Raw genomic sequence first — 27291 nt, 5'->3', positions numbered from 1 at the left:
AAAAAAAAAAACAAAAAACAAAAAAAAAAGAAATAAAGACAGGCAGATACCTAACTACATTGAAGACAAATGGATGTTATAATGTTGCTATCAAAAGAATAAAAATCAAAAAGTATTCCTTTCAGTGTGATTATTAAATGGTTCTTTGATAAGAGAAGATTTGAGATAAATTGTGCACGCAATAACTGCAGACTCTAAAAATTGTCAGAGCAGAAGGGAGGCAGGAAGGAGAGGCTCGTGAGCTACTGGGGTCTCTTTATCACCTTGCTGCCTGGGCTATCCTTGAGTGATCATTGCGTATTTGGTGGGAATGACCCATTCCTTTTTATACTCTTCTCTGTCTTTCTTCACTGACTGAATCCAACAACTCTCTGCTACCATCAGTATAAGTAATTCCCACATTTTCCCTTCTAGATAACAATTTTCCTATCTGGCACCTTCCTCACAAACAGAACCTTTAACGTTTTCTCACAATATTACCTTAGTTCTGATTTCTATTGAGAATCCTTTTCTAACTTCACAGGCAAGATGACAATTGACCTCGGGGGCTTGGCCAGCAATGCAGCACTCTGTGCTAGGGATGAATTTATGTATCTGCATCTTTAGGACACTGTGTCATGCATGACTCTGCCTTTATTCCCTTTATACAGTAGAAGCACGGTAATTGTCACATAAGGCACACAGATTTCTGCATGAAAATTACAGAAATTTGTCTCAAAATATTATGTTATCAAATGTCTCCAATGTCTGCTTGAAACATCATGTGAATTTTAAGTTAAATATGAAGGATGTAAGTTTACTTCAACTTATAATACTTTCTTTTTCTTTTCTTTCCTTTTCTTTTTCTTTTTCTTATGGATTTATTTCTTTAATTAGCAACCCACATAATTAACATCTGTTGAACAATTACTCTACCAAGCTCTGTTGCAGATCATGTGTAACAGCTTTACCATTAAACCTGCACTTAGGAAGATGTCTGTATTTCTACCTTTCCCTACCCTCATTTCCTACACAACTAGAAGGTGGTGTGCATATTATGTCTAAGAGATATTGACTGTCAACTTTCCCATATTAAAAAATATGCTCCATTTGGACCTTATATTATTGTATCCTATTCTTAGTTTGTATCCTAGCAAAACTTTAAATTTTTTTGGACCAAGAATCCCATGTAGCAGAAAAACTGATACCTAAAAGTAAAAGCCCGAATGTATTACCATCCTTCTGCCATGCTTCCAAAGTGTCTTTATTCTCTCCAGTCTCAAGGCATACCTTACCGAGTTCCTAATTATTGTAGACTTCAAAGTAATCATACCACTTTTCTTTCATATGCCAAACACTACAAACAATCCTAACATTAGTGTCTTGTGTTTGGCTTTCTTTTTTCTTCAGGCTGGTGGTCATTAGGGAAGTTCCTCCCAGCTTTCAGAGTTTAGTTTAACTAACTGTCAACATTGAGAAAAAGCCTTTACTGAATACATTATTTTAAACACATCACATTTTCTTTCACCCCATCTTTTTTTTCCTATTATGAAGCTATTTGCTTTGTATATCAGTTGTGGTTTTGCATTGTTTTTGTCTTACATTATGAAAGTAGGTACACTGAGAGCATAGAGTTTTTGATTAATCTTAGTTCACAACAAAGTCCTTGTCATCATATACTTAAGGATTTTGTTAGCTGGTTTAGAAAGAAAAAGTATGTTAGAGGAACTTTATTAACATGACAATCATACAGAGATTTGTTATAAAATACCCATTCAATCAACATGCATTTATTAATCACCAGTTAATACCAAGCACAATTTGGGAATTAAACATAGAAAGATGAATTATGAATGCTACTTTCAAGTAGTTCCATGTCAATTCAGAATTTCTTGGCAGGTACCTTTGAAGGGAGGTACCATGAAGAAGTGCAGACATTTGTAGATTATTAAAGTAGAGTTATTACTATTTATATTATATTGGTTCTATCTTAGTAAAGCTTTCATGAAATTTACACAGAGAAAAAGGTTAAATTACAAGAACAGTCATCTAATTTTCATGTCCTTTTATTGATAATTGCTTTGCTTCAAATATCCAAAAGCAATAAGGCCATATAAAGGATTAATCAAATATTATTAAGTATTTATTACTTTTCATCATCTTGAGACCTGCTTCACATTACTCCTTTCAGGTGATTATTATTCTGTTCGATAGTCTTGTCTAAGATATCACTGAAATGATGACCGACTTAAGAGGACAAGTGAGCCACAATTAAGAGAAAAGTTTTTATATGATGTTAATCTTTAAACAAAATGACCTTTTTATTTTTGAAATATTTTTAAATGAAGTAAAGCTAAGCTATTATGATTGTTATGGGTATCATGGCATAAATTATATAAACATATATTGGATATTCCATATAATCTTCCAACTTAGATTTGACAGCAGAAAATATCAGCTAAATTCTTTAAAGTTATCTTTGCCAGATTTCATATACACTCCAACACTTTATCTTTACTGCTTCCCTGAATAATTTTATAGTTTGTCATGTACTATAGCTACACACTCATGTATTTTGCCAAGTACACAATAGACTAAGAATAATTATAGTATCATAATATTCTGTTATCTCTGATAGATGGGTTTTGTCGACATGATATATGCTATAGGTAAGTTGAAAGAAAGAACCTCCATTGAGAACTTGTTCATTAAGATGGGCATGAAGGCAAGTGTAGGCTGCCATTTCCTGACTAATAACTAATAGCCTAGCTCTCTGTGGGATGTTCCATCCTTGGTAAGTGGCCTTATGTTACATAAAAAAAAAAAAAAGCAAACTAAGTGATTCATTTGTAGATGGCTGTTTTCAGAATCTTTCTGTGGTTTCTACTTCACTTTCCACCTTCAGATTCTTGTAATGAATTCCTTCATCACAGAGTTTGATCAGGAAGACGTGTAAGACACTTCAACCCTTTCTTTCCCATTCACTAAAAATAATGTTAGCATTATTTTCAGAGAAACATAAAGTACCTAAGACATTAAATAACATATGTGCAGTTACTTAACAAACATTTCAAAATGAATTAAGGCTCAAATATTGTAATTTTTTATTTTATTTTTTGCATATTTATAGATGTTCTTCTGACTATAAAGAATTTTTTAGAAGGGCTTTAGTTATTTTTTCTCATTTTGGATATCAACTTTTGAGGATAGTATCAAAATTACTGAAAGTAAATACTTCAAAAAACAGTGCTAAATAAAGGAAGGTCTGTCCAAATTTTCCTAATAGCAAATTTGACTTTCAAAGATATAAAGTGACATTTTTAAGCCAGATAAATATAGTTAGTAAGTCTGAATCCCTGGCATAACAAATTGATAATAATGTGTTTCACTTCTACTATAAAATGTATTTATTAATTTATGGTAAATCTTTTTTTGACATGAGTCAGATGCTTAATATTATTACAATATGACCGAATTTTCTATGATAAGTTATTATGTTTTTATTTTTCAGCAAAGGGAGCTGAAATAAAAATATGCTAATATATTTATACTTCATTTGGTTGTAACATAATTAAATATCTACAAACATAATTGAAGAATTCATTTGTGCCCCTGGCGGTGGTGGCGCACGCCTTTAATCCCAGCACTCAAGAGGCAGAGGCAGGTGGATCTCTGTGAGTTCGAGACCAGCCTGGTCTACAGAGCTAGTTGCAGGACAGGCTCCAAATCCACAGAGAAACCCTGTCTCAAAAAACCAAAAAAAAAAAAAAAAAAAAAAGAAAAAAAAGAAAAAGAAAAAGAATTCATTTGGTCATAGACCACAAAATCCAAAGCAAAACAACAAAATTGATTTTTGCATCTTGAAGTCTAGTATTCAGAAATATGAAAATGAATATTCAGTGTTTGGTAGTCTCATCATGACTGAGCACTTGGGGAAATTCACAGAAATAGGAGATCTCGTTTAATTGAAATGGGATTCGCTGTCAGCAGCCCCTCAGACCCCTGGAAGAATTCAGATCAAGAACACAAAAATACAAATGCAAATAAATGTCTCAGTTATTTCATTGGTATTATAGGCCAATATTTCAGAAAACAAACGTTAAAAGACTAACTGCAGAGCATAAATACTAGAGTGATATATCTCAGGACTAGTGACCTAATTTGAATATTCCATAAAATCAGATTACTTTTCTAAAATTTCTGATAGAAAACGAATTAGCAAAGAAAAAGATAAAAGCAAAAATAGAATCTCGGCACTAAATGAACAAATTAGTTTTAACAAGTAACTCATTAAGCTAGAAAGATGATCAAAACATTAAATACAGCTTTCAGCAAGTGAATTGATAGCATTTATACGTCTTACATAGATCTAGGGAATTCTTGTATCTTTGATAATATAGAAAATGTTATATTAATAAATTATTATAAAGATTTGTGCAAGATATTATTATAATAAAATATATAAAAATTAGAAAACTCTGGAAACCTATCATCTAAAGAGTGTTTTCTGCTGGATGGTAAAAAAGAGCACTATACATAATTAAAAAAACACAAAGGGTCAGAGTAACCATGAATTTTGATGCTAGGTAGGTGTCAGGCTACTTATAAATTAATATTCACAATTGATCACTTATACTGTGTGTTGCCTGAATTTTTAGTTGTATCATAGGAAATAAAATCAACATGAAAATTATATCTTTTAACCTTAGAACCCTGTTACTAAATTATAAATCTTTACCTTATTACAAGTACCAAATACAGCATGCTAAATAAAGTATATCCCTATCTGCCTCTTGACATCTGAAATAGTTCCCCCCTTTGAACTTAGATATCCTCCAAAACAAACAAGGTTGGTAGTTTGCTTTTAGGTTCTGATTCTTTATTACAATGTTAAAGTCCTTTTGTGCCCTTTCCATGTGTTGAAACTCAGTCTTCTCAATGTTTGCTTTCATACCAAGGTATTCACTTACTCCCACCTTTCTATTTCCCGTGGCTTGCAGTTCATTTGGACTCTCAGCAAGTAGGTCTCTTGGTAACTGCCTCCTTGATGGCAGTTACCAAGAATGGAAATGACCAGCGAGATCCTCTGGAAACCTGGGAATTTAGTACATGGGTGGAAAGAGGTGCATCTGGTCAGCTAAAGATTACCACACAAAGAATAAGACACCTGGCCAGTCATCCTCATTAACTCAGACCTTGAAACACAATATGGACAAGTTCAGAAGTAATATAATGCCTAGAAAGATACCTTTGCATCAGTACGAGTCCATGAAGAATTAAGTGATCAGTTTAAGACAATCATAGGGGTGTTGCAGGGTGTGTCCTCTGAGCACTACTCTTTAATATTTCCCTGAAATTAATAATGGCAACAGCTCTGGAGGATGAGGAGCTAGGCATGCAAAAAGATGGTGCTTGAATCAACAATTTGTGTTTCACCAACAATACAGCACTAGTTGCTGACAATCCAAATGAGCTCCAGGCCAATACTAAAAGCTAATCTCTTCTAATTCAAATACTATTTTATTTCAATATCTCTAATCTCAGTGACTGATCATGTCCTTGCCATCTGTATTCTCTGTCTTGATAATTCCTCATCATCCATGCACAGAACCAGGGGATATTAAATCTCTCATTCTGCTAATTTACTTCTCAAAGATAACTCAACCCCAGGATACTTCAGTCAACTACTCTAAAGTACTTCAATGACAAAGGAAAAATTACACCCATTTTACAGAAGGCTTCTTTGCTGGTTTGAGTGATAACCAGATGACATGATAATATATTTGATTGTTTGATACCAAGTCGGTGGAACTCTTTGGGAAATATCAAAAGGGCTGACCTTGTGTGAAGACAGAAGTCTTGGTGGAAGATATGTGTTCCTAGGAGTGGGCTTGGAAGTTCAAAAGTCTATGTCATTCCTCTTATCTGTCCTTCTCTTTGATGCCTGCTTGTGGATCACTTATAATCTTTTACTCTTGCTCCAGCACCATGCCTGATGCCATGTTCCCTTCCTGAAAATCATGGGCTTTAACCCTCTGTAATTGTGAGTTCCCAATTAAATGCTTTCTTTGATAAGTCTCCTTGATCATATTATCTCTTTATGGCAACAGAAATTAACTAATACAGCTTCCATGTCAAAAAGATCAAATCAGGATTAGCTAAGAACATATACCTGAACCCCTACACTCTCTTTACAGCCCAAACAATGCTGTATCCAGGCCCCAGACTCTTCATAGAAATGCAGATAAGACTCTAGAAAGTACGATCATCACATCTCCTATCCTTCTGTTCTTTACTAATTCTCTCATGTTCTTTGGGTAAAGTTGAAATCAGAGATGCTTTCCAGCCTTGACATATGACCATGTCTCTACATATGTCTTTATAGTTCCAACCCCAACCTCACAGGTAATATGATCCAAATGGTACATATTTGTTAGTTATTTGAAATACCAAATAACATTTCCTCTTCTTATTTTTGACCACATCATTGTTCTACCTACAACAAATGTCCTCTTTATCTTTCTATCTCTCTTCCTGAGGTCCATTTGCTCCCTGAGATCTGTTTATTTTTTTATTCATTCATTCATTCATTCATTCATTCATTCATTCATTCATGTCTTTACTTATCTTCTCCATAACTGACACTATTACTGACTGGCATTTCTGTATTCTCTAGGTATCATATCTATGTGTTTACTTAGAATCTCATCTTTTTCATTGTCTTCTGTAACTGAGTTTCTATGAATGAATTTTATTTAAGTATCTCTCAATCTCTTTTATACATCAAGAAGATCTCTGAGGAAAGGGATGGATCTTTTGGATCTCTAACCAACAGATATTTCCATTAGTAACTGGTAACCCTCATGTTCACTACTATGAAAGTCCTCCAAAATACAGGCTGAGTTGAGTAAATAATAAATACAGATGTTTGCTAAGAACACCTTCATAGTGCCAGTTTAGCTTTGTGATGTTCAAGTGTTCACATAAGTATCTGTCTTAACATATGCAGATTTTTTTAAAAACGCAGAATTCTTACTGGTTTCTTGGTATATATCAAAATAACAGATTTAATTTGCTAACAATACCACAATTCCAGAATATTTTTGTAAAACAGAATTAAAGTTGAGGACGTAACTGTTACATCATTCATGATTATTTAAATTAGACACTTACATAGTTTCCTAAAGATTTCTGAAAGTCCAATAAGTGAGTACATATGTTTATATACTTAGAATAAGTAAATCATGTCTGATAACCATGATACAAAATCCTGAACAGTATAGTTTACGAATCAATACAGAAATCTTATAAGTATAAGACAGATTATCAGAGTGTGACTGAATAGCTCAATTATGGAAATCTTTTAAAATTCCAAAAATTAACATAAAATTTAATCTCTTGTAAATCTTCTAAGATCACACTGCTTTTAGAAAATATTCAAAGTCATTGCTCAAAATAGTGTTAAGCAAATTCAAGGTCTTTATTTTGAAATTCCAAACATTGAGTTGGTTTCCTTAAAATGTATGAGATTCCTCACATTTCCATATCTTTCTGAGTAATGGTTTAAATATTTCCCCAAAACCTGATTACTCATTATCAAGGAGATCCAACTCTTGTGCCTGTATCTGGCATAATCCTAGGATCTATGTTTAGTTAGGGAATAAAAATGCTATATTTCCCTCAAGCCTAAATTCACCACTTATAAGAAGGGGGGACCTAACTCCTTTGGAAATAACTTGAGCATTCACATATGTTTTCCCTTAAAGATAGAGTTTCCAAGGTGCAACAGCTGGGAAACCATCTGCAAGTTGAATGATATTCCAATAGCAAATACATGCCGGCAATGCAGAATGGAACCACAGAGTTCAGATTAGGTCAGAATTCGTTAGTAAAATCTTACTCCCATCCTTAAGAAATAGATTATTCTTCAGTAGCTTCTCTGAAAGTAATAATGTGGGAAGGATTTAATAGCACATATTCTGGGAAAGAAATAACTAAATTACCTACTTATGATGTGGTACATGCATACATTTAATTCATGCATTGATTCATTCATCCAGCAGATATTTATTGATTGCACCATGAGAGACACCATAGTTAAGTAATAAGCCAGACAGAGTGCACTGTCTTTTCAGAATATTCTTCAAGCATGAACATTTTCTCACAGTCTGAGAAAGGACAAAGCCTGCATATAGGACAGATTGTCTCTGCTTTTATATTTATAACAACAGCAATATTTTTGTAGATGCCATCATCATCTAACATTTAGTTAATCAGAGAATGATCCTGGTGAGCCTGATCTATCCAGACTAGTTCTTACATTAATATACGTGTCTTATCTTGACCTTAAGGCAACAAATTGCTGTGAAAAGTGTTGTGTGACAGAACATAAGGCAATTTTCAGAAACTGAGAGCCTCATTTCAAGCTATCATATGCACATCTGACAATGAGCAATTGTTGAATATGGTTACCCAATTAAGCCTGAGAAAACAATGTTGTTAATCTGCACTCACACTTTAGATCTATAGAAATTGGGAGTTTTATGTATTTTGAGAAGTATTTTGTTTTCAATTAGTAGAAAACAAATAATGAGACTATTTTGTAATTGTTAATAAACAAACATCTTTGTAATAAGTTGATGTGGGATTCCCCTCTGTATGCTGTGAATACCATTGGTGAATGAAGAGAACTGCTTTGGCCAGTTGATAGGGCAGAACTTAGGTAGGAGGGGAAACCTAAACTGAATGCTGGGAGAAAAGAGGAAGAGTCATAAGAAGCCATGGAGCCACTGCTGGAGACAGACATGCTAAAACCTTGCTGGTTGGCCATAAGCCTCAGTGTAAAATATAAAATAATGAAGATGGGTTAATCCTAGAGGAGAATCTAGGCAACAATGAGGACCCTAAGAGAGACATACATAGATTTAATCTACATGGGAAATAGAAAAAGGAAAAATCTCCTGAGTAAATTGGAAGCACGAGGACCTTGGTAGAGGGTCGAAGGGGAGGAGAGAAGCAGGGAGTGGAACAAAAATGTAGAGCTCAATAAAATCAATAAAACGAGAATAAACATGGCAAGACTATGTAAAGTTGTTCAGTAATAACAGTACTGACGGATCCTCTGTTTGCTATTTCTCTTTTTTGTTTTGAGAGTGAAGCAACAAAGGAACAATATTAATTCAGAAAATCTAAACTGTTGATGGTGTAAGTAATAGCCCAATCAGTTTGTAAGGCAGCATTTTTTTGGGATATGCAGAGAGTTCACTATTAAAACAGATGGTCAAACACAGGATGAGTTCAGTAGATGCAGGAGTAAAAAATAAAGTTCATGAATTTCTATCTTCCTTAAGTTGATTCCAAATGAACAATCAAGAAAAGTTTATAATTATCATAGAAAATGTATAATTAAGGTCATAATATGAATTAAAAGGGCTTAAGAAACACAGTTGCTCCTTTTATATGTAGCATGAAGTTTAGGTGTAAAATATTCACAATATGTAACTATATACAAGATTTAGAGTTTTAAATTATCCAACTGATTGAAAACACAAATGGTAAAATAATAACTGTTGGCTGGAAGAGAACAGACAAACTTCTAGGTACTCTGATTTTCTGTAATAAACTTCAAATGGTTTCTAGAGGAAGAGCTAGATTCAGAATGACGGTTATATACAGTCACTTGCTTTCTTGACAGTTATCAATCTTAATTATTTGATATTGGCCAGAGAGTCAACTTTGAGCACTTTAAGCTTCATAGACCAACTGAAGCTTAAATTAGAAGTCAAAACAAAATCTAGGTAAGATAAATTACTTTATTAATTTTAAAACCTCAAAATTTATATGAAAAATCTCTATATTCATATTTGTTGGCATGTCATATAGAATTTAACATGTCAGTCAATTGGATACAATTTCAATATTTCCGTAGAAACTATGATTACATGAAAAATTGATACTTTCTCTGCAAAATAGTGAAAATAGTTAAATTGTAAGTTGTTTTATTTACAGACATTTTTCTTTCTTTCATGCATAATAGATAATTTCATTCTTTGATAAAGTCCATTTCTTTCTGTATTACCTTGCTATAGAAAAACAGAATAGAGCAATGAGAACTCTGCTGTTTTTGATTCATGCCTGGATCTCTTGTTTTCAGTATTCTAACAAAACAAAACAAGGGTATGAATTAGCTGAAGTTATTGTTTGGTCTTTTCCTTCCTTCCTTCCTTCCTTCCTTCCTTCCTTCCTTCCTTCCTTCCTTCCTTCCTTTCTTCCTTCTTTCCTTCCTTCCTTCCTTCCTTTCTTCCTTCCTCATTCCTTCCTTCTTTCCTTCCTTTTTTCTTTTTTTCATTCATTCTTTCTCTACTTACATCATTTTTGTCTTTCCTTTCTTTCCTCAAAACCTTCCCCATAACTTTTCTTGCTCTCTTTCAAATTTATGGCCCAATTTTTCAATTTTTCATATATATAAACATTTTCCATAAATACATAAGTACAACCTTCTCAGTCTGTACAAGGTTATTAATATGTATGTTTTCAGGCCTGATCATTTGGTTTGAATAACTTATTGGTGTGCCTTGCCCCGAGAAAAGTGGTATTTTTTTTTCACTTTCAGAATTACTTATTTGTCTCTGGCTACCTTGACCCATATGCTTTCGTTGCACTCAACTTGAAAATCAGTTATAATTTTCTGAAAGATATTAAAGGATAATGACAGCTTGTGTCATATAGAGATAGAAATAAAGAATGACCACATGTTCATTAGCTTTCTATTAAAATTACAGAACAAGAGGTGGAAAAATAAAACAGGCGCACACTGTGACTCAGGAAATGATATGACACAATCCACCCAAGGTGGAAGTTGTTCAAAGTTTGAAAGCTCAGGACTGGGTTTGCAGAACACAGGCTTCCTTAGCTGTGACACAGCCACTGTTACAGAATCTGCTGTGCCTTGCTGTGCCCAATAGGCAATGTGGACTCTTAGAACAGAGGGGATGGTGAAGCACAGGTGGGTTTCAATACTTTGATTAATAGAGTCCTTTGTCTTTGACCTGGGAGCCTCCTATATCCTCCAAGCCTCTATTTCACAGTGGCAAGCTCACTTCAAAACTTTTTTGGAGAGCAAAATTATATGTATTTGGTGGTGTCCTATTTTTCATTCTTTTGATATCTCTAAAGCTGTATGGAAATTGGGGTATTTATATAAAATATAAAGTCATTCACCTACACAGTTCACTAGTGCAAACCCAAATATTTTTAAACAGAATTATGAATGACTAATGCTTAAATGACCTTATATTTCTTTAAAAAATATTTATAACAAATAAATGTATTGAACATGGATGGAGCTGAAGAACAGAATGTTTCCTTTCATTCCATTTGCATGTTTGCATTTAGCAGTTCAGAAATAGATACCGAAAATGCAGAGGTAGTTAAATTTTCAGAGCTTGAGATGTGTATTATGAACACAGCTCTCTGAATACATGACTTTTCCATGCTGAATTTAAATCTAATTTTCTGACTGCTGTAAAAATGACTATCACACACAGAAAAGTGAAGTAATCAAATTTATGCTATTCTCTGAAAATAAATAATGCGTTGTTATAAATGTAAAGTCACGATGCTTCTACTTCTATTAAGGTTCCCCGGAAAATGCAATTCTTTAAAGTAAATTTATAGGTCACCGTTCACAATGAATACTTCTAAAAGTCATTTCCAACTACAAAAGGTATGAAAACAATGGGGTGAAACTTCATACAGAACATATTTATTTACAAACAGCTAGTCCAGAAGGAAAATATATTGCCGTCATCACTAGATGTACTGTGGATGCAGTTAAACAAGTTGGACTGCACATAACTTATATGAAGTGAACATTTCCAGGAGAAAGTACTAAATAAGTAAATAATGAAAAGGAAACTGTGCAGTAGTTATTAGCAGAAAGGAAGACTAGAATCTCTAAATTGCTTGTTGGTTCTATCACAATGGTAAGACAAGGATATCAACGCTAAAACACTTGTGAAATTGTGGAGCATTTGTTCCTAAGAGGAGATTCACTCAGGTTGGTATAGCAATTTGCATTTTATTTGAGAGCAAGACAACATAATAAAATAGAACTGGATATTATTACTTGACCAGGCAATGTAAAAAACACTTTCATTTTAAGGGTCAAGTTATACTGTTCTGTTCGTAGAACAAACTGAAGAGGGTTGTGGGATATTCTTTCATTCCTTTAAAGTCATAGGGCCTCTTACTGAGTATAAAAGCAAACCCACACTTAAAGGTATTTATAACATCTATTTTGGGAAAAGCATATAAAATATTATACTATGAAAAGATTCAGTATCTGAATACATTTTTGCATAATGTGAATATAAATATATCTTTTATATGTACAGACATTTATATAAATATGTATGTTATTTAATGAGTGCATGAGAACATGGTAAAACATACAATGGTACTGAAATAATTGTGATAAGCAGAAGAATATAATTTGTTTTTCCTTTTGTGAAATTTAGGGGAAGATAAAAGATTGATAAGAATTTTAAAAATGGATAAATCAAATGTTCTTTAAAAGTTGAGAAGACTTTCTCCATATTTTCCCCACATTACTCAGATATCTTTATGATATGATCCTTAGTTGCACAGCCACCATTTATAGCTTGTTTAGGAGATATCAATATGTTCCATGATGAGGAATATCAGAGAAGAAGTCAGTTCCTATAAAGCTGAAGATCAGTAGCATCAAATTTTACAAATATTGTGACCCTCTAAAACTCATGCTAGACTTTCACTTTTTTTCTCTTTGTGCGATAAATGCTATCATAGTTTTCGCTGGCGAAATACAAATGAGTGAAGTTCGTAATACTTTCTAACTAAAAATAAATCTCCTCACTAGTATTTTTATTCTTCATCCGCATTGTTTCACGTTGGTGATTTTTTCCATATATTCTAAAAGCAGTTGACAAGCAAGTAGGAAGATGGAGACCTTTAAGTTTCCCAAAACTTATGCTGAACAGAACTAACCTATTTGGTAGCAGCAAAAAAAGTGAATATGAAATATATCATCTTTTTAAAATCTACTATGATGATATTTTGTTATTTTCAGTGTCATATGACATTGCCCCTTCTATCAACGTATGAATCAGACAAATTTTCCATATTAATTCAGAGATAACTTTTAAGGCTTCTCAATATTACTTAAGTTTTTATTTTTCATCGTAAACTGACATTATTTGATCACAATGTCTGCATGCATATCTATTATAATATTCATCTTGAATTGAATTGTCTATAATGATAGAAATACTTAACCTAAGTTTTAATAAGAAAAATCAATGAGCAGTTGCATCCCCTACTCTGCAGGATAACACTAGTAGCAGCCTTCACAATATGCTTGTTTTTGTCTCCTGTGAATCTTGTGGATATTCATTTGCCTTCTCCCTCCCCGTGATCCATGTCCATTGTTATGTCCCAGATATTGACCTTAGCAGGCAACCCGCAATAATGCAAGAGCAACTTCTCCCAGGGCAACAAGTAGGTTGATATTGATTTCATACCTCTCCTCCTGTTCCACCATATCCCATCCACCAGTTTCATCCTCAGCTCTGTAGCAGAAAACTTGGTGGCGTCTTTCTTTCCCCTCTGATGCCATCCCCAATGTCTCAAAGACCTCCCCCCAACTTTCCTTCCTCAAGTCATCTCGTTATCCCAGCCTCCAACACCAGCAGACATTCCCTGGGAACATAGCAGCTGAACGTGCCAGGGAACATAGAGGTTCACAAAAGTTTCCTACCAGGCACCACACAGCCATCACAGTATTCTAACGTCCAGAGAGGAAACAGAAAACAAGGACCAAAACACTCGCCCAAGAGAGACAAAATCAGATACCTCCAAACACAGGTACTTAGACACCTGAGTAAGGACACAAACCTTTCAGCAAAGTAACTGGATTCAAAGAAAACTCACAGAATTCCTTAGTCCTCCCATATACAGAAGGCAAACAGAGTGAGAGCGAAATCAGGGAAGTACCATCTTTCAGTATAGCCACAGATGATATAAACTATATCGTGGGAACTCTAACAGTTTAAGTGAAGGACTTGTGTGATGAAACCTTCTGTTGGGAAGTATTATTTTCAGGTGTGTGATTTTTTTTTATGCTGCATCTTGTTAATTGTGAAGTTGTAATTCTTTGCCTATATAAAACACCTGATGGTCTTATCAAAGAGATGAATGGCCAATAGTGAGGCTGCAGAAAAGAAAGGTGGGGCTAGGAGGCAGAGAGTATAAAAAGGAGAAGAAAGATCACCAAGGACAAGAGAACAAGCAGAGGGGAGGATCTGGGGCTAGTCTCCCAGGCACCTCGTCAGTTACCCAGCTACTCACGAAGTACACGAAAGATAGGTATATAGAAATAGAGAAAGATAAAAGCCCAGAGTCAAAAGGTATTCAGGATAATTTAAGAAAAGCCAGCAAAAAAGCAAGTTCAAGCTAAGGCTGGATATTCATAACTAAGAATAAGCTTTTTGTGTACTTTATTTGGGAGCTGGATGATAGCCCCCGCCCCCCCCCCAAAAAAAAGTCAAACTGGTAAAACATCACACAACAACTTTCAGAACTTTGAAGAAAAAAATGAAGAAATATCAGAAGATGGAAATAATGCCTATGCACATGGATTTGTAGAATTAATATAGCAAAAATGGTTATTCTATCTAAAGCAATCTACAGCTTCAATACATTGAATTTTGATGCAACTTTCATCAAAATTCTAGCACAATTTTTCACAGGTATTGAGAGGACAATTCTCATCTTCATATGGGAATTCACAAAAGAACAATCCTGAATAATAAAAGAACTGCAGGAGGTCTCACCATTTCTAATCTCAAGCAACAGTACAAAAGGTATAGTAATAAAAATTGCATGGTATTGGCATGAAAAGAGACATGTCAACCAAAGGAATCAAATTGAAGACTCAGACATACACCCACACACCTATGGATACCTGATATTTGATGAAAATGCACAATACATACAAAGAAGATAGCATCTTCAAAAATAGTGCTGGTCAAACTGAATGGCAGTTTGTTGAACAATGAATACATACACACACACACACACACACACACACACACACACATATATATATATATATATATATATATATATATATCATGCATAAAACTCAACTCCAAATGGATTAAGGAACTCAACATAAATGGAGGTACACTGAAAGTGATAGAAAAAATAATGTTAAATATTCTGAAAGAGAAGACTTTCTGAACAGAACACTAATAGCACAGGCATTGAGATCAACAATTAATAAATTAGTGCCTCATGAAACTATAAGGCTTCTGTAAGGCAAAGGACACTTTAAATTGGACAAAATGTTTGCCTACAGAATGAGAAAAGAAATGTACCAGCTCTACATCAAAAGAGGGCTAATATCCAAACTACATAAAGAACTCAAAAACTTGATTTCCAAAACCCAAATAACCTAGTTAAGAGTGCCTTAGAAAGATGAGAATTGATCTACCACAAGACCCATCTCTATCGAGCTTCGTGATATACCCAAAGGACACTTTGTACTATCACAAGGACACATGCTCAACCACATTCATTTTTTTTCATAATAACAAGAAATAGTAAACAACCTACTTGTCCTTCAACAAAAGAATTGGTAAGGAAAATGTGGTAGATTTCAACAATGGACTACTGCTCAATTCTTAAAAGAAACATGATGTCATGAAATTTCCAGGTAAATGGATGGCATTAGAAAAAAAAAAGTTCCTAAGTGAAGTAACCTAGGCCCAGAAAGACAAATATGATATGAATTCCCTTATGTCTAGATATTTGCCATTAAATAAATGGTAACTAACCATTATGATAAATAAATGATAACTTAATAGAAAGGTTAGATACAGAGGTAGGAACTGGGGGGGGGAATATATGGATCTTCCTGGGAAAGAGAAATATAATGTATTTTATCGGTGTACTGCAAAGGGGGTAGAATATAACAGGAAGGAGCAGATGGGAAAGGGGAGGGGAGGACTTGAGGGAGGAAATGACGGGCAATACAATAAGAATTGCAGGACATTTGAGGGATGGTATGGAAACAGTGCTGTGGAAATTTCCCACAATATATGAAGGAGGTCCTAATGAAGTCTCCAAATAATGAGGGAGCTATGACCTATCCTGGCCATCTCTTGTCATCAAATGAAGCTTACAATAACAAGGCTGGATGTTTTTGGCTGACAGGGTACAATGCAAATCCCCAGACAACTCAGACTGTTGTCAAGACAATAGGTAGCTCTAAACAAACTGACAGCAAGACCCTATTGCTGAAAACAACACCCCACATCTCGTTAAACATGGAGAGCTAGAATGCATGCCTACATAGAATTTTCCCCCACCTGTTGTATTAATAAGTAAAAAGCTAAAAACTAAGAATACGTATAACTTAAATATCAATTATCTAATAATATTAATATTAATAAAGTATGCCTTGGGACTGTAATAATCGTGTCTTTAAATGCAGACATACTTTAAAATTTAACTTTTCAAACTAAGGTTTTTTGAATAATACAATATAAAAGGATATCAGGAGCACCTTATTGTAAAAATATTATCCTTTTTATTGTAATTTTAGATGATTAATTTGTAAGCCAAACAAATAACCTAACAAAACATTCACTTATTTAAACATAAAAAGTGGGGTAGAACTAAATATAAACCACTGGTTTGTACAGCGTTTGTCTTGGCCCATGGTATTAGGCACATGTGTTTTGATTTATATCATTCTCTAAAGATGGTCCTTAATCATCTTCTCAGTATCCAGATGTGGTACTGTCTTGGGAAGCTCATTCCCTATGCTTATGTTACTGATATAATTGAGGATGAACAATATGAAATTATGCTGTGATTGCTTCACAGTGTGTTGCAATGATGGATAATATACATAATTATTCATATTGCTTTCTTTCCATTTAAGATACTATAATCTAATTATATTTTATAGATGTGTTTATACTGTCAAGTGAATGAATGCTTGATTTAACACTGATTCCTAGGATATAAAAATTCAGAACTTGACATTCATATATAAAACTTGTTCTTAGTTTCTTCTAATTCTCATGTTATTTTCCTTCATTATCATTTGCCTAATTTGCATTAATGTTAATCTTTTACATACAACACATTTTCAGCTGTTTCAGCTACTTTTTTAAAATTAGCTATAAATTAAAGAACATACTATGTGGCCTTAAAGAACATACTATGTGGCCTTAATTTTTAAAGTATGTTGATTACTTTGGTAATTACCACTCACAGAAAAAGTGGAAAATGAAGACATCATTTGCCCTAGTGATAGATGTTAATTCATGCAGAAAAATTAGACAAATAAACAAAACCTAAATTCACTTTAATGAAAATTCAGAATTTAAAACATTTAATTACCCCACTGTTAAAAGAATATTATTCATTTTTTTGTATCAGATGCAGAATTGGAGAACCTTGGAAATGTGAGACAATGATTGAATTTTTACTTGTTATATGACTTTTATCATGAAGGAAATGATGATAATGTGTATGACCTTTGATAACTGTAAAATTTTCAAGTGACCATGTATCTTTAAAATCTATCTGGCTTTCTTTGGGGAGATCAAAGCCTTGCCCTCTCTCAAGATTGGATGGGGTGGGAGGAGGGAAGTGGAAGGAGGGGAGGAAGTGGGGAATTTGGATTGCTATTTTTTAAAAAGTAACAAAATTAAAAAAAGAAGAACCCTATTTCAGAAAATTTTTACCCTCTTCACTTGAACTGACGTTCATAAAATATTATTTTCATCTTCATTGCTACAAAATACTTATTTTCACATTCCAGAGCATGATAAAGGGCCATATGTGGAGATTAAATGAATGGAGGAGTGAACGAAATAGTACGAAATAATACGGAGTTAAGAGCAATGCTGAAATAGAAAAAGTTAAATGGTGTAAAATACAGGATAATTGGACAAGGTAGGACTAGAAATACAGAGAGGGTTAACAAATACCAACAACTTTTTAAAATGTCATTTAAAGACCAACTACCATATTTATTAAATACATTCATATAAAAACATATATATATGTGTGTGTGTATTTATAAAATCAACACACATATATAATCAGCACACACACATATGTGTGTGAGAGAGTGTATGCTGATTACAACCCAAATTATTCTCCAAGTTTTATGTACACATTTGCCACAAGTCTCATAATCCTGAATAGCAAGAGAAACTCACATTAGTAAACACTTCTTTCATTTCTTTATTTATATTTTAAGAAACTATATTTTCTCATTTTACATATCAATCCCAGTTCCCACTCCTTCCACCATCCTGCCTCTTCCACCTTCCCCCATCCTGTCTCATATCCACTCCTTAGAGAGGGTAAGGCTTCTCATAGTGACTCAACAAAGTCTAGCACATTGCTTTGAGGCACTTTTTCATCTCTTAAAGACAAAAATCTTCCTATAACAAATTTTAAAACATAAAGTTATAATGAAGAAAGACTGCTCCTGAATTAAGTGCCTAAAGAATATATTTACAAATTTAGTTAGAAACTTACTTTTGTGCTTCAATATTATTAACAGATGTTTGAATTATGATGCAACTATTTTATGTTTTTAAATAATAATTCCAGTTTTACCAGCCACATCTATTAAGTCGGTTTTATGGTTTTAAATATTACATCTCAGCATGCTTGAGTGGTTTTTGTGTATTTGCATATTGCATATTGAATAAATGACATTCTTATTTTCTAGTGCTTTCTGAGATGGCTTCCCAGAGATTGGACATAGAGTCATATAAATGCAATAAGTCACATCGCATGAGTTGAATTACTATTTTTACAGCAAGATGTTTGCTGTAATTTACATATGGAAAGTATCTACCTAAAATTTTAGTCCTGTTTCTCCTCCAACTCTCATTTTTTATGACTAATATAAATTCTGCATTTTGGTCTTAAATTTTTGTCTAGAATTACTTAAGATTTCTGGCAGGAAAATAGTGTGTGCAGCAGAGCAGTCTGCTGTTGTTTCTCCATTAGTTATTTTCTTATCAAATTTTGGATGAAAGATACTTCTATCTAAATAAGACATGGAAAGCTTTTCCACTCGTAATTACTACCTGAAATTTATCTCACTTTGTCAGCGTACCGACTTCCTGATAAGCCTTTTACATATCAGTGCTGTCAAATAGTTTGTTAGAGTCACATTGTACCAATTGACTGTATCACAACTGCGTTACTAATGTCACACCTTTTCCAACAGGATGGCACCTATCAGATCAAAGTCTTCTCCCTCAGTCTTTTATGTGCACATACCATTTGCCTGAGCACTGCTTTTCCTGGATTCTATATGAATACCTTAGACATACACATGACACAATAACAATTATTATTAACAATTATCTAGTAAATACAAAATTCATAAATTCCCAATGCAAACTAAAGTTATCTATGGCTCATTAATTATGTATTAAAACACTGATCCCTCTATAACAAAGGGCAGGGTTCAGATGAAGCACTATAACTCAGAAGAAACTTTTGTCGTCATATTTGGAGTACATGACCCTAAATGCTTCTCTGAATGCAGAACACCAATCTGAGAACTTTCAATATAAAAGTCTGTATTCATTTACCATTGCTGAAACTGTGATTAATGTGTTCAAAGTATCGGGTGCATTGGGTTGATAACATAAGCTGCGTGAAAGCTCATTTGGAATGAACATCACAGAAGTGTCTGTCAAAGGAAAGGAGTGCAAATATTCAAGTGCTCCAGGTGTGAGCACAAGCATTAAGCTTTAGTTTCGAGATGGTTTTGCTTAGCAGGCAGTTTGCTGCCTTTTTCAAATACTCGCAGATGTTGCTGATGAAGTTGCTCCTGGTTTTCAACATAATAACCCTTGCTCCATGCCCTCTAGGTTGATATGACATTTGTTTCTTTCTTAATTAAACTATCATTGCTAGGAAGCAGCAAAGAACATTCAAAGTAAAGGTTTCATCAAGGAAAGAGCCTGTGTAAGCGCCATGGGAAGCAATGAGCAGATCATTACAGAATTATTAGCCCCCTGCACAGTTATAAATTAAAGAATCAGTATGCTATTGAGTGACAAAGAGCAGAAAAGAAGGTGTAGACTAAGTCATGCTCAATATTCCCTTTGGAACTGAAACATAGTAGAACATTCTGGAAACACACTGGTCTTCTATACTTTAAATTTGAACAAAAGTCTTGCCTAGTGAGAGATAAAGCTGAGTATGCAAAATTAGATCATGTGCTCTGTGAAGTACGACATAGAGACTATGCTTAGCCAGTGAATATTAGTAACACATGAGAACTACTTTTGAGGCCCGAAAGGAAATTTTGTACTTTCTACATGAATTATTACTTCACTTAGAATGCTCTTGCTCTATATAGTTTATACTTTTAGTAATCCTTTCAGAATCCTTCACTTAAATATCTGTCCCTAGATTAACTTCCATCTTCTCTACTAGGAGACACTAATGCATCCTTCATCAAGGTGCCCAACCATTATAAGATCCTACCATTAAATCAATTATCACACATTATTGTAATTGCTTGATTACATTACAAATCTGCCCCTTTGGACCATGGGCCCTTAAGGTCAGAAGTTGTTTCTTAATTAATCTTTGGTTCCTTAGCATATAAAATACTGCTATTCACACGGTAGGATTTAATGACTATATTTGAACGAGTAAATGCACTCATTAGTTTTGGTAGTCAGGAGAAGAAAAGGTGAGCCTGGGAGACGAAAGTTCAGCAGGCAGCATTTCCTGACACAGAGAATGCCCCTTTTTAATAAATTAGGCTGCAGAGGGTTTGGTGAAAGTCAAAGTAATATGCCTGATGGATCTTGGGAAGCAGGAGAAAACAGGAGAGTTGTATACTCAGGCAAATAATAATTGAACCTTGGGATAAAAAGCTAATAACAAAAGGAGGGAAGTATTGGCTCTAGTATTAGCCAGGATGGATAGAGAGATACTTGATTTCTCATTTTCTGTTTTCTAACTGTATGTCTCTTCTTTAGGAGACGATAGAGATGAAAAGAGATGTGGGCTAATTGTGTTTGATGCACATATTTTAGGGCATACAATAACTGTAATGTGTTCAAGGGTATAATCACACCTGCTTACCTAGCAAGGTCCTGGAGAAGACCTCAGTGACTTATAAAACCATTTGATATTAATTTAATTTTGAATTTTATGTTTCTAACTATATCTTCATCATTTTTACCAAAGCAGCCATTCCCAAGTTCACAAATGATCTTTGTAACATGAAGGATCTAATCACTAAGTGGGATTTAGTATTTAGTAATGAGTATTGAGACCACAATAACAACTTTTAACTCCAAACTCTATTATCTGATTTGAAATGGACAAGGAGTCCCCAATCAGAGATAAATATTAAATATTGTTGATGTTGATCCTTTGTGAACATTTAAAATGTTTCTTGTTTCTAATTAAAGTCCCAATAAAAAACTGACTGATGTGAGAGTGTCATATATCAATTTGTTGATTTCATTGGATAAGTAATAAACAAACTGCTTGGGCTCATAGCTTAGAACATAGGTGGGTGGAGTAAACAGAACAGAATGCTGGGAGGAAGAGGAAGTGAGCTCAGACTCAACAGCTCTCCTCTCGGGGGCAGATGCCTCAGAGAGACGCCATCCTCCCCTCTCCCAGGCAGACACACGCGATGAAGATCCGACCCAGGATGGACATAGGCTAGAATCTTCCAGGTAAGACCGGTGCCCACAGATTATTAGAGATGGGTTGATCGGGATATCAGAATTAGCCAGTAAGGGCTAGAGCTAAAGGGCCAAGTAGTGTTTAAGAGAATACAGTGTCAGTGTAATTATTTCGGGGCATAAGCTAGCCAGGTGGCTGGGGTGCTGGGGATGCAGCCCCGCTGCTCTTATTACTACACACTGACATTTAAATGTTCATAAAATAATTTTAGTGAATGATTTGTATGCTTCTGTAGAATACACTATATGTATGTATATATATATATACATATATATATATATATATATATATATATATATATATATATATATATATGCCTTTTCAAAGTTCCACATATGACTTCGTTTCTGCTCAGTATGTGATAAATTATCCTATGGTAAGTGTAAATTAATTATTTGTAGTTCCAAAGTATGATGCTAGGACTTTGGAAGAAAGAGAGCGTGTGTGTGTTTCAAACCTGGCTTCCCTATAACCTTCTTAAATACTAAGACATTTATGCATTGGCATTCTCATATGTCTGCAAATCTTTTGAACACATTCCAACTGACCTTTGTGTTAGACTATCATTACACAGACATCTGTTTATAAAACAGTCTAATGTCTTCCCACAGAGCTGAGGACAAAATTTGCGTATAGCCTTGCAAGAGAGAGATAATGGCTCCCCAGAGATCAAGTAAGGGCACACTGCTACACATGGCCATGAACAGTTCTCATTCATACTGAGAAGGCTTTGTTCCTAGTATGGGAGTGGATGTTTCTCACCTTTTATTGTATCATGCTATAGAACTGGAAATTGGTGGTTATAAATCATAGATATTATAAAATTTTGATATTTTAAATCTTGGTTTTACTGTTCATTTAAAAAACTGTCATTTATTTTTAACTTAAGAATAGCATTTCTTTTGTGCCATTGATAAGACTGAAAAAGAAAACTTTTCAACCAAAATCTTAGACCTTCATAATTTCTACGCTTGTTATTTAAGTAATCTTGACTTTGTTATATCTGGAGTAAATTATCTGTTTTTGTTTTCTTAACAGATACAATGCTTCTGAATTCTTTGTCTGTTTGAAGTGTTTGGCACAAAACTAACTATGATAATCTCAGCAGTAGCAGAAGCATCAGCAGAGGCAGCAGACATCAATACTAGGGAACCACAAACACAGAGACCACCTTGGGAAGAATCTGGACATGTACCACACACAACAATAAACAGCAAGTAGAGGCAGAAATATTTAGCATTGCTACAACTACAGCAGTTTAAAAAAACTTATTTTTTTTTAAAAATGAGTCATCTCATTGGCTAGAAGGACAACTGAATTCAAATTTTTGTATGCTATACCTGAGACCAATCACATACTGATTGAGACAGCTGGCAAAAGAAGTTAGTTCTGTCTGGGTTATAAACACAAATATTTAAAAGGTAGTTTAATGATCACATGAGTCCATTTGGAAAACGCAATAGCTTCCCTGTTTGGGTCCATGAATTCCATACTATGACTATGGGCTTTTTACAAGATTTTCAGTACCAGTCGTGAATTTTCTTTTTGGGTCAGAATTCAAAATCCACTCAGAAAACTATTAGGTATATCCAAAAGAATCATACAACTATTGTAATAGTCTATACAGTTTGCCTGGTTTGTAAGTTGTATACTTGATATGGTCTTAGTCAACTACTGAGAATAAGTGCTGTTGGGTTTGTAGCTCTGTACAGGACACTTCCATCAAGCAATCAAAGGAAACATCATAAGAGAAGACAGAAGAACGTAAAAGCAGGAGGATGGGGAAGGGCACCATGGAACACTGTTTCATTGGTACGATATTGCTATTTAGCTCATGAACTCATAACCACTTTAGCTACCGGCAGAAGATCAAGCCTGATCACACTTTGTAACAGGTGGGAGAGGACTTCACAGGGCTCGCTTGCTCCTGAGAAGATACTGGCAGTTAGTGGTTCGTATAGGAAAGACAGGATCTTCTTTAGCTTTGAAGTTACTGAATATATTTCAAATGTTCTGGTAAATAACGTCTACAACCTAATTAACGGTAATTAAACTTGGTAGGCTTCATATATAACAAATAAACACTTGAAATTAGAAGGAGGCCATTGGGGGAAAACAAAGGCTTTTGTGAAGGTATAGAAAAGATAAAGGAGTGGGGTTGAATAGGATAAAATTAAATTGATATACATATATGAAAATATATAAAAAGGTGAGAAGCTATTCGTGGTTGACTTCATTGGTTAACATGCTACTCATCTGCATCCTCTTGTCTGATAAAAACTATTTGATATGTGTGGTTGCACATTCCTAGCTTCAACTCAGTGAGGAATAAGAGAAACGTATCTCAACAGATTGATGCAATACAACACAGTAAGAAAGAAAGCCCAGACTAACAATGTTGATCTCCAGAACTTCTGTGGCCATGACTCAGTATAGTACATAACTAATGATTAATACAGCTATTTTCCAGACATAAAACATTTAACTCTTATGAGCAACAAAAATACTTTTTTCCTTCATAAAATACAAACTTTATACCATCAATATATAACTATAAAGTAATATTTTCACAATAATCCTATGCTAAATTATGTGAGATTTTGAGAAGAATCAATGATATAGACGGCATTTCTCAATTAATGGTTCAATGATTCTTCTCAAATTATTTGTTTATAATGATCATGAATGCTCATGCAAGAAACTCTGATTTTAAAACAACATAAACTCTGTATGTTTTCTAATGCAAATTTAAAAATATGTATGCCTGCATTGTATTGTAAATGCCCAAATATCTTTATAAATACAAGTATTTTCATCTGCGTTAAAAATACTATGTTGTAGCAAATATTAAGTATGTTTGGATATTAGTATTCGATACCTAACATAAACAAATAGATGAAGGAAGGTAGAGAAAGCTACATCACAGAGATGGATAATATGTAGATGATAAATAGTTATGCTTAATAGTTTCTTACTTTTAAAATGTTTCATTATATTAAACAAATATTCAAATAAGTTTTGAATATATGTGTATGTGTTATTTTTACCTCTGCAGATGGGAACAGGGAAATCCCAGGAAGCTGTATTAACTGAGTTGGCTATACAGGTCAGTTGAGGATGGCCATCAAGGATATAACCAGTCACACAGCTGTAACGAATCTTGTCCCCAACATCAAACCTGGTACCATACAGTACTCCTTTGGGTGGAACCCCTGGATTTCCACAGGAGCTACTCTGCAATTCTGTAACACAGAAGGAAAAAAAAGAGAACTTAGAGTTACTTAAATGTATTTTAACCTTTTATGATTATAAAAGTACATCAAAATGTGATTATCATTTCCCTGCGGAGAAAAGTGGGACTGAAAACGTTGCATGTTCTCTTTCAGTTCAGGGAAGACTTACCGCGAGAAAGCTAATAAATTTTGTTGCTTTACAAATGTCCTTATTTTTCTATAAAATTTTAGTTGTCTTACATTATTTATGTTTCATACCAGGATTTGCAATTCCCATAATATTATAGATTTTCTAGAGCTGAGATCAACACAACTTATATGGTATCTTCAAAGTAATATTTGAATGACGGGGGCAGATGTGTGCTTCTACTTATGCTAAACTACAAATCTCTACCTAGAAAACATGTACATTTTGAGTAAACATATTTTTATTTAAATAATTGAAATATACTGAGTAGAAAATGAATATATATTTAATGTAAGAAATTTGATTAATATTCAACTCATTTATTTAGTTTGATCTGGATATTTGATAATAATGATAGTAACAAATGCAGGACATAGCTCATTTAAAATTAATCAGTAAGATACCATATATATAATATATACATATGTGTATATAAATACATTAAAATTGCTACTGTCATATTAAATTTGCATTGTAAACATTAATCAATTTAGCTAAAATTAATCAATGAATGAAAAGGTAATATTCCAAATTTAATCATTAGTTTAGTTACTTGTGCTATACAAATGTTAATTTCCCAGAAGGGATAATCTTATTGTAGTTTAGAGGCAGTTAAATATTAGGTGAGATAATTAAAACTATAAAGGATTAATATTCTTTTCAAATTTCAAGAATCTGATAATAAAAGTGAATCATGTTCCCTTTTTATCCTGTTACTATTCCATGTGTGGCATTAATAAGTTCTTGATAAAACCATTATGTCAATCAAATTTATTATAAACTGCAATTACCTTGAAGTTATCAAAATATATAATCATGTATAATAATAGCTAAAACTTGACAAAAATGAAATTATCTACATACATGGGTTTTTAACTCTCTATAGCTTGCTTTTAATAATTTTGATAATTTCTTTATGATTTGTTTTGTTTTGCTATGTTCTATGAATGCACTCACTTTGTTGTGTGTGTGCGTGTATCTGTGTGTATGAGTGTGTGTGTGATAGTGTGTGTTGTGAATATGCAAGTGCATTTACAAATGAACATGAGTGTTCATGGGGAGCCCAAAGCAGGTGGTGGCCAAAGCAGAATTGGGTATTTCCCCCACTACTACTTTTCTCGTTGCTTTGAAACATTCTCTCACTGAAATTGGAGCTCATATTGGACGAAGCTTTCTCACTAGTGAATGGATTCACTGGCACAGGCAAGCATGTCACAGTGTTTACAAGGGATTCAATCTTGAGCATTCCTGCTTTTACTCACTATTCCAGCTCCCCCTATTCTTGTGTTTCCAAAGTTGGTAATGCTAATGGAAAGACTCACTGTTTGAGGTCACTGTATTTGATTAAAGAATGAAATAAGAATGATGATCTATGAAATAATGACTTGTTTTGGAGGTAAAATATCTGCTGTTATAATTATTTTACAATTATTTTATAATAGTTATTTTAGATTCCACAAATATGGAAAATTAATGGACTTGGCTAACATTAACTGGATATCAAAAGTTTGTGAAAATAGCATGTCATCATCATAAAATTATACTTGAAAAATATTCAAAATATCACTATTCAAGTTATTTATCCCTAAAAATTTAATTTATTCCCTCTTTTTTTTTTACCATTTTGTTAACAATTCTTTAAAGACATAGTCTTTATGAGGAACTCTAGAAATCTTTAAAACAAATTTATTGTCTTTGGATTTGGACAATTAAAAAATATTCAGATCAAAAAGATGGTTCAGTGCTTTAGAATGTTTGCAACATAAACATGGGGAAAGGATCTTTGTCCCTACACCCATCTAAATATAAAGATGTAGCCGCAGATCTCTTTAGATCCAGAGTTGGTTGTGGTAATGGAGAATACAAGACAATCTATGGATTCCTGGCTACCAGCCCAGCCAAAAGATTGCAAACTCCAATCTGAGAGTGAGAGGCAGACTCAAGAAAAGAGAGAAGAAAGAAATGGAGATGAGCAGGGCGGTGGTGGCACATGCCTTTAATCCCAGAACTCGGGAGGCAGAGGCAGGCGGATCTCTGTGAGTTCGAGACCAGCCTGGTCTACAGAGCTAGTTCCAGGACAGGCTCCAA

The 27291-nt window shown here is 33.9% G+C and overlaps 1 protein-coding gene across 2 annotated transcripts in view; it reads right to left on the bottom strand.

Moving 5' to 3' along the window:
- Positions 1–27291, bottom strand: part of Csmd3 (CUB and Sushi multiple domains 3) — a 952990-nt gene that overhangs the window by 720199 nt on the left and 205500 nt on the right. For both annotated transcript variants that reach the window (XM_026785886.1, XM_026785885.1), the window contains exon 4: positions 24831–25025. In XM_026785886.1, the coding sequence (XP_026641687.1) occupies positions 24831–25025 (195 nt within the window). The remainder of the gene's footprint in view (positions 1–24830; positions 25026–27291) is intronic.

Source organism: Microtus ochrogaster, linkage group LG3, assembly GCF_000317375.1.
Source record: "Microtus ochrogaster isolate Prairie Vole_2 linkage group LG3, MicOch1.0, whole genome shotgun sequence".
NCBI lineage: Eukaryota > Metazoa > Chordata > Mammalia > Rodentia > Cricetidae > Microtus > Microtus ochrogaster.
The sequence above is the reverse complement of the archived record's forward strand: the minus strand, read 5'-3'. Positions and strand labels throughout refer to the sequence as shown.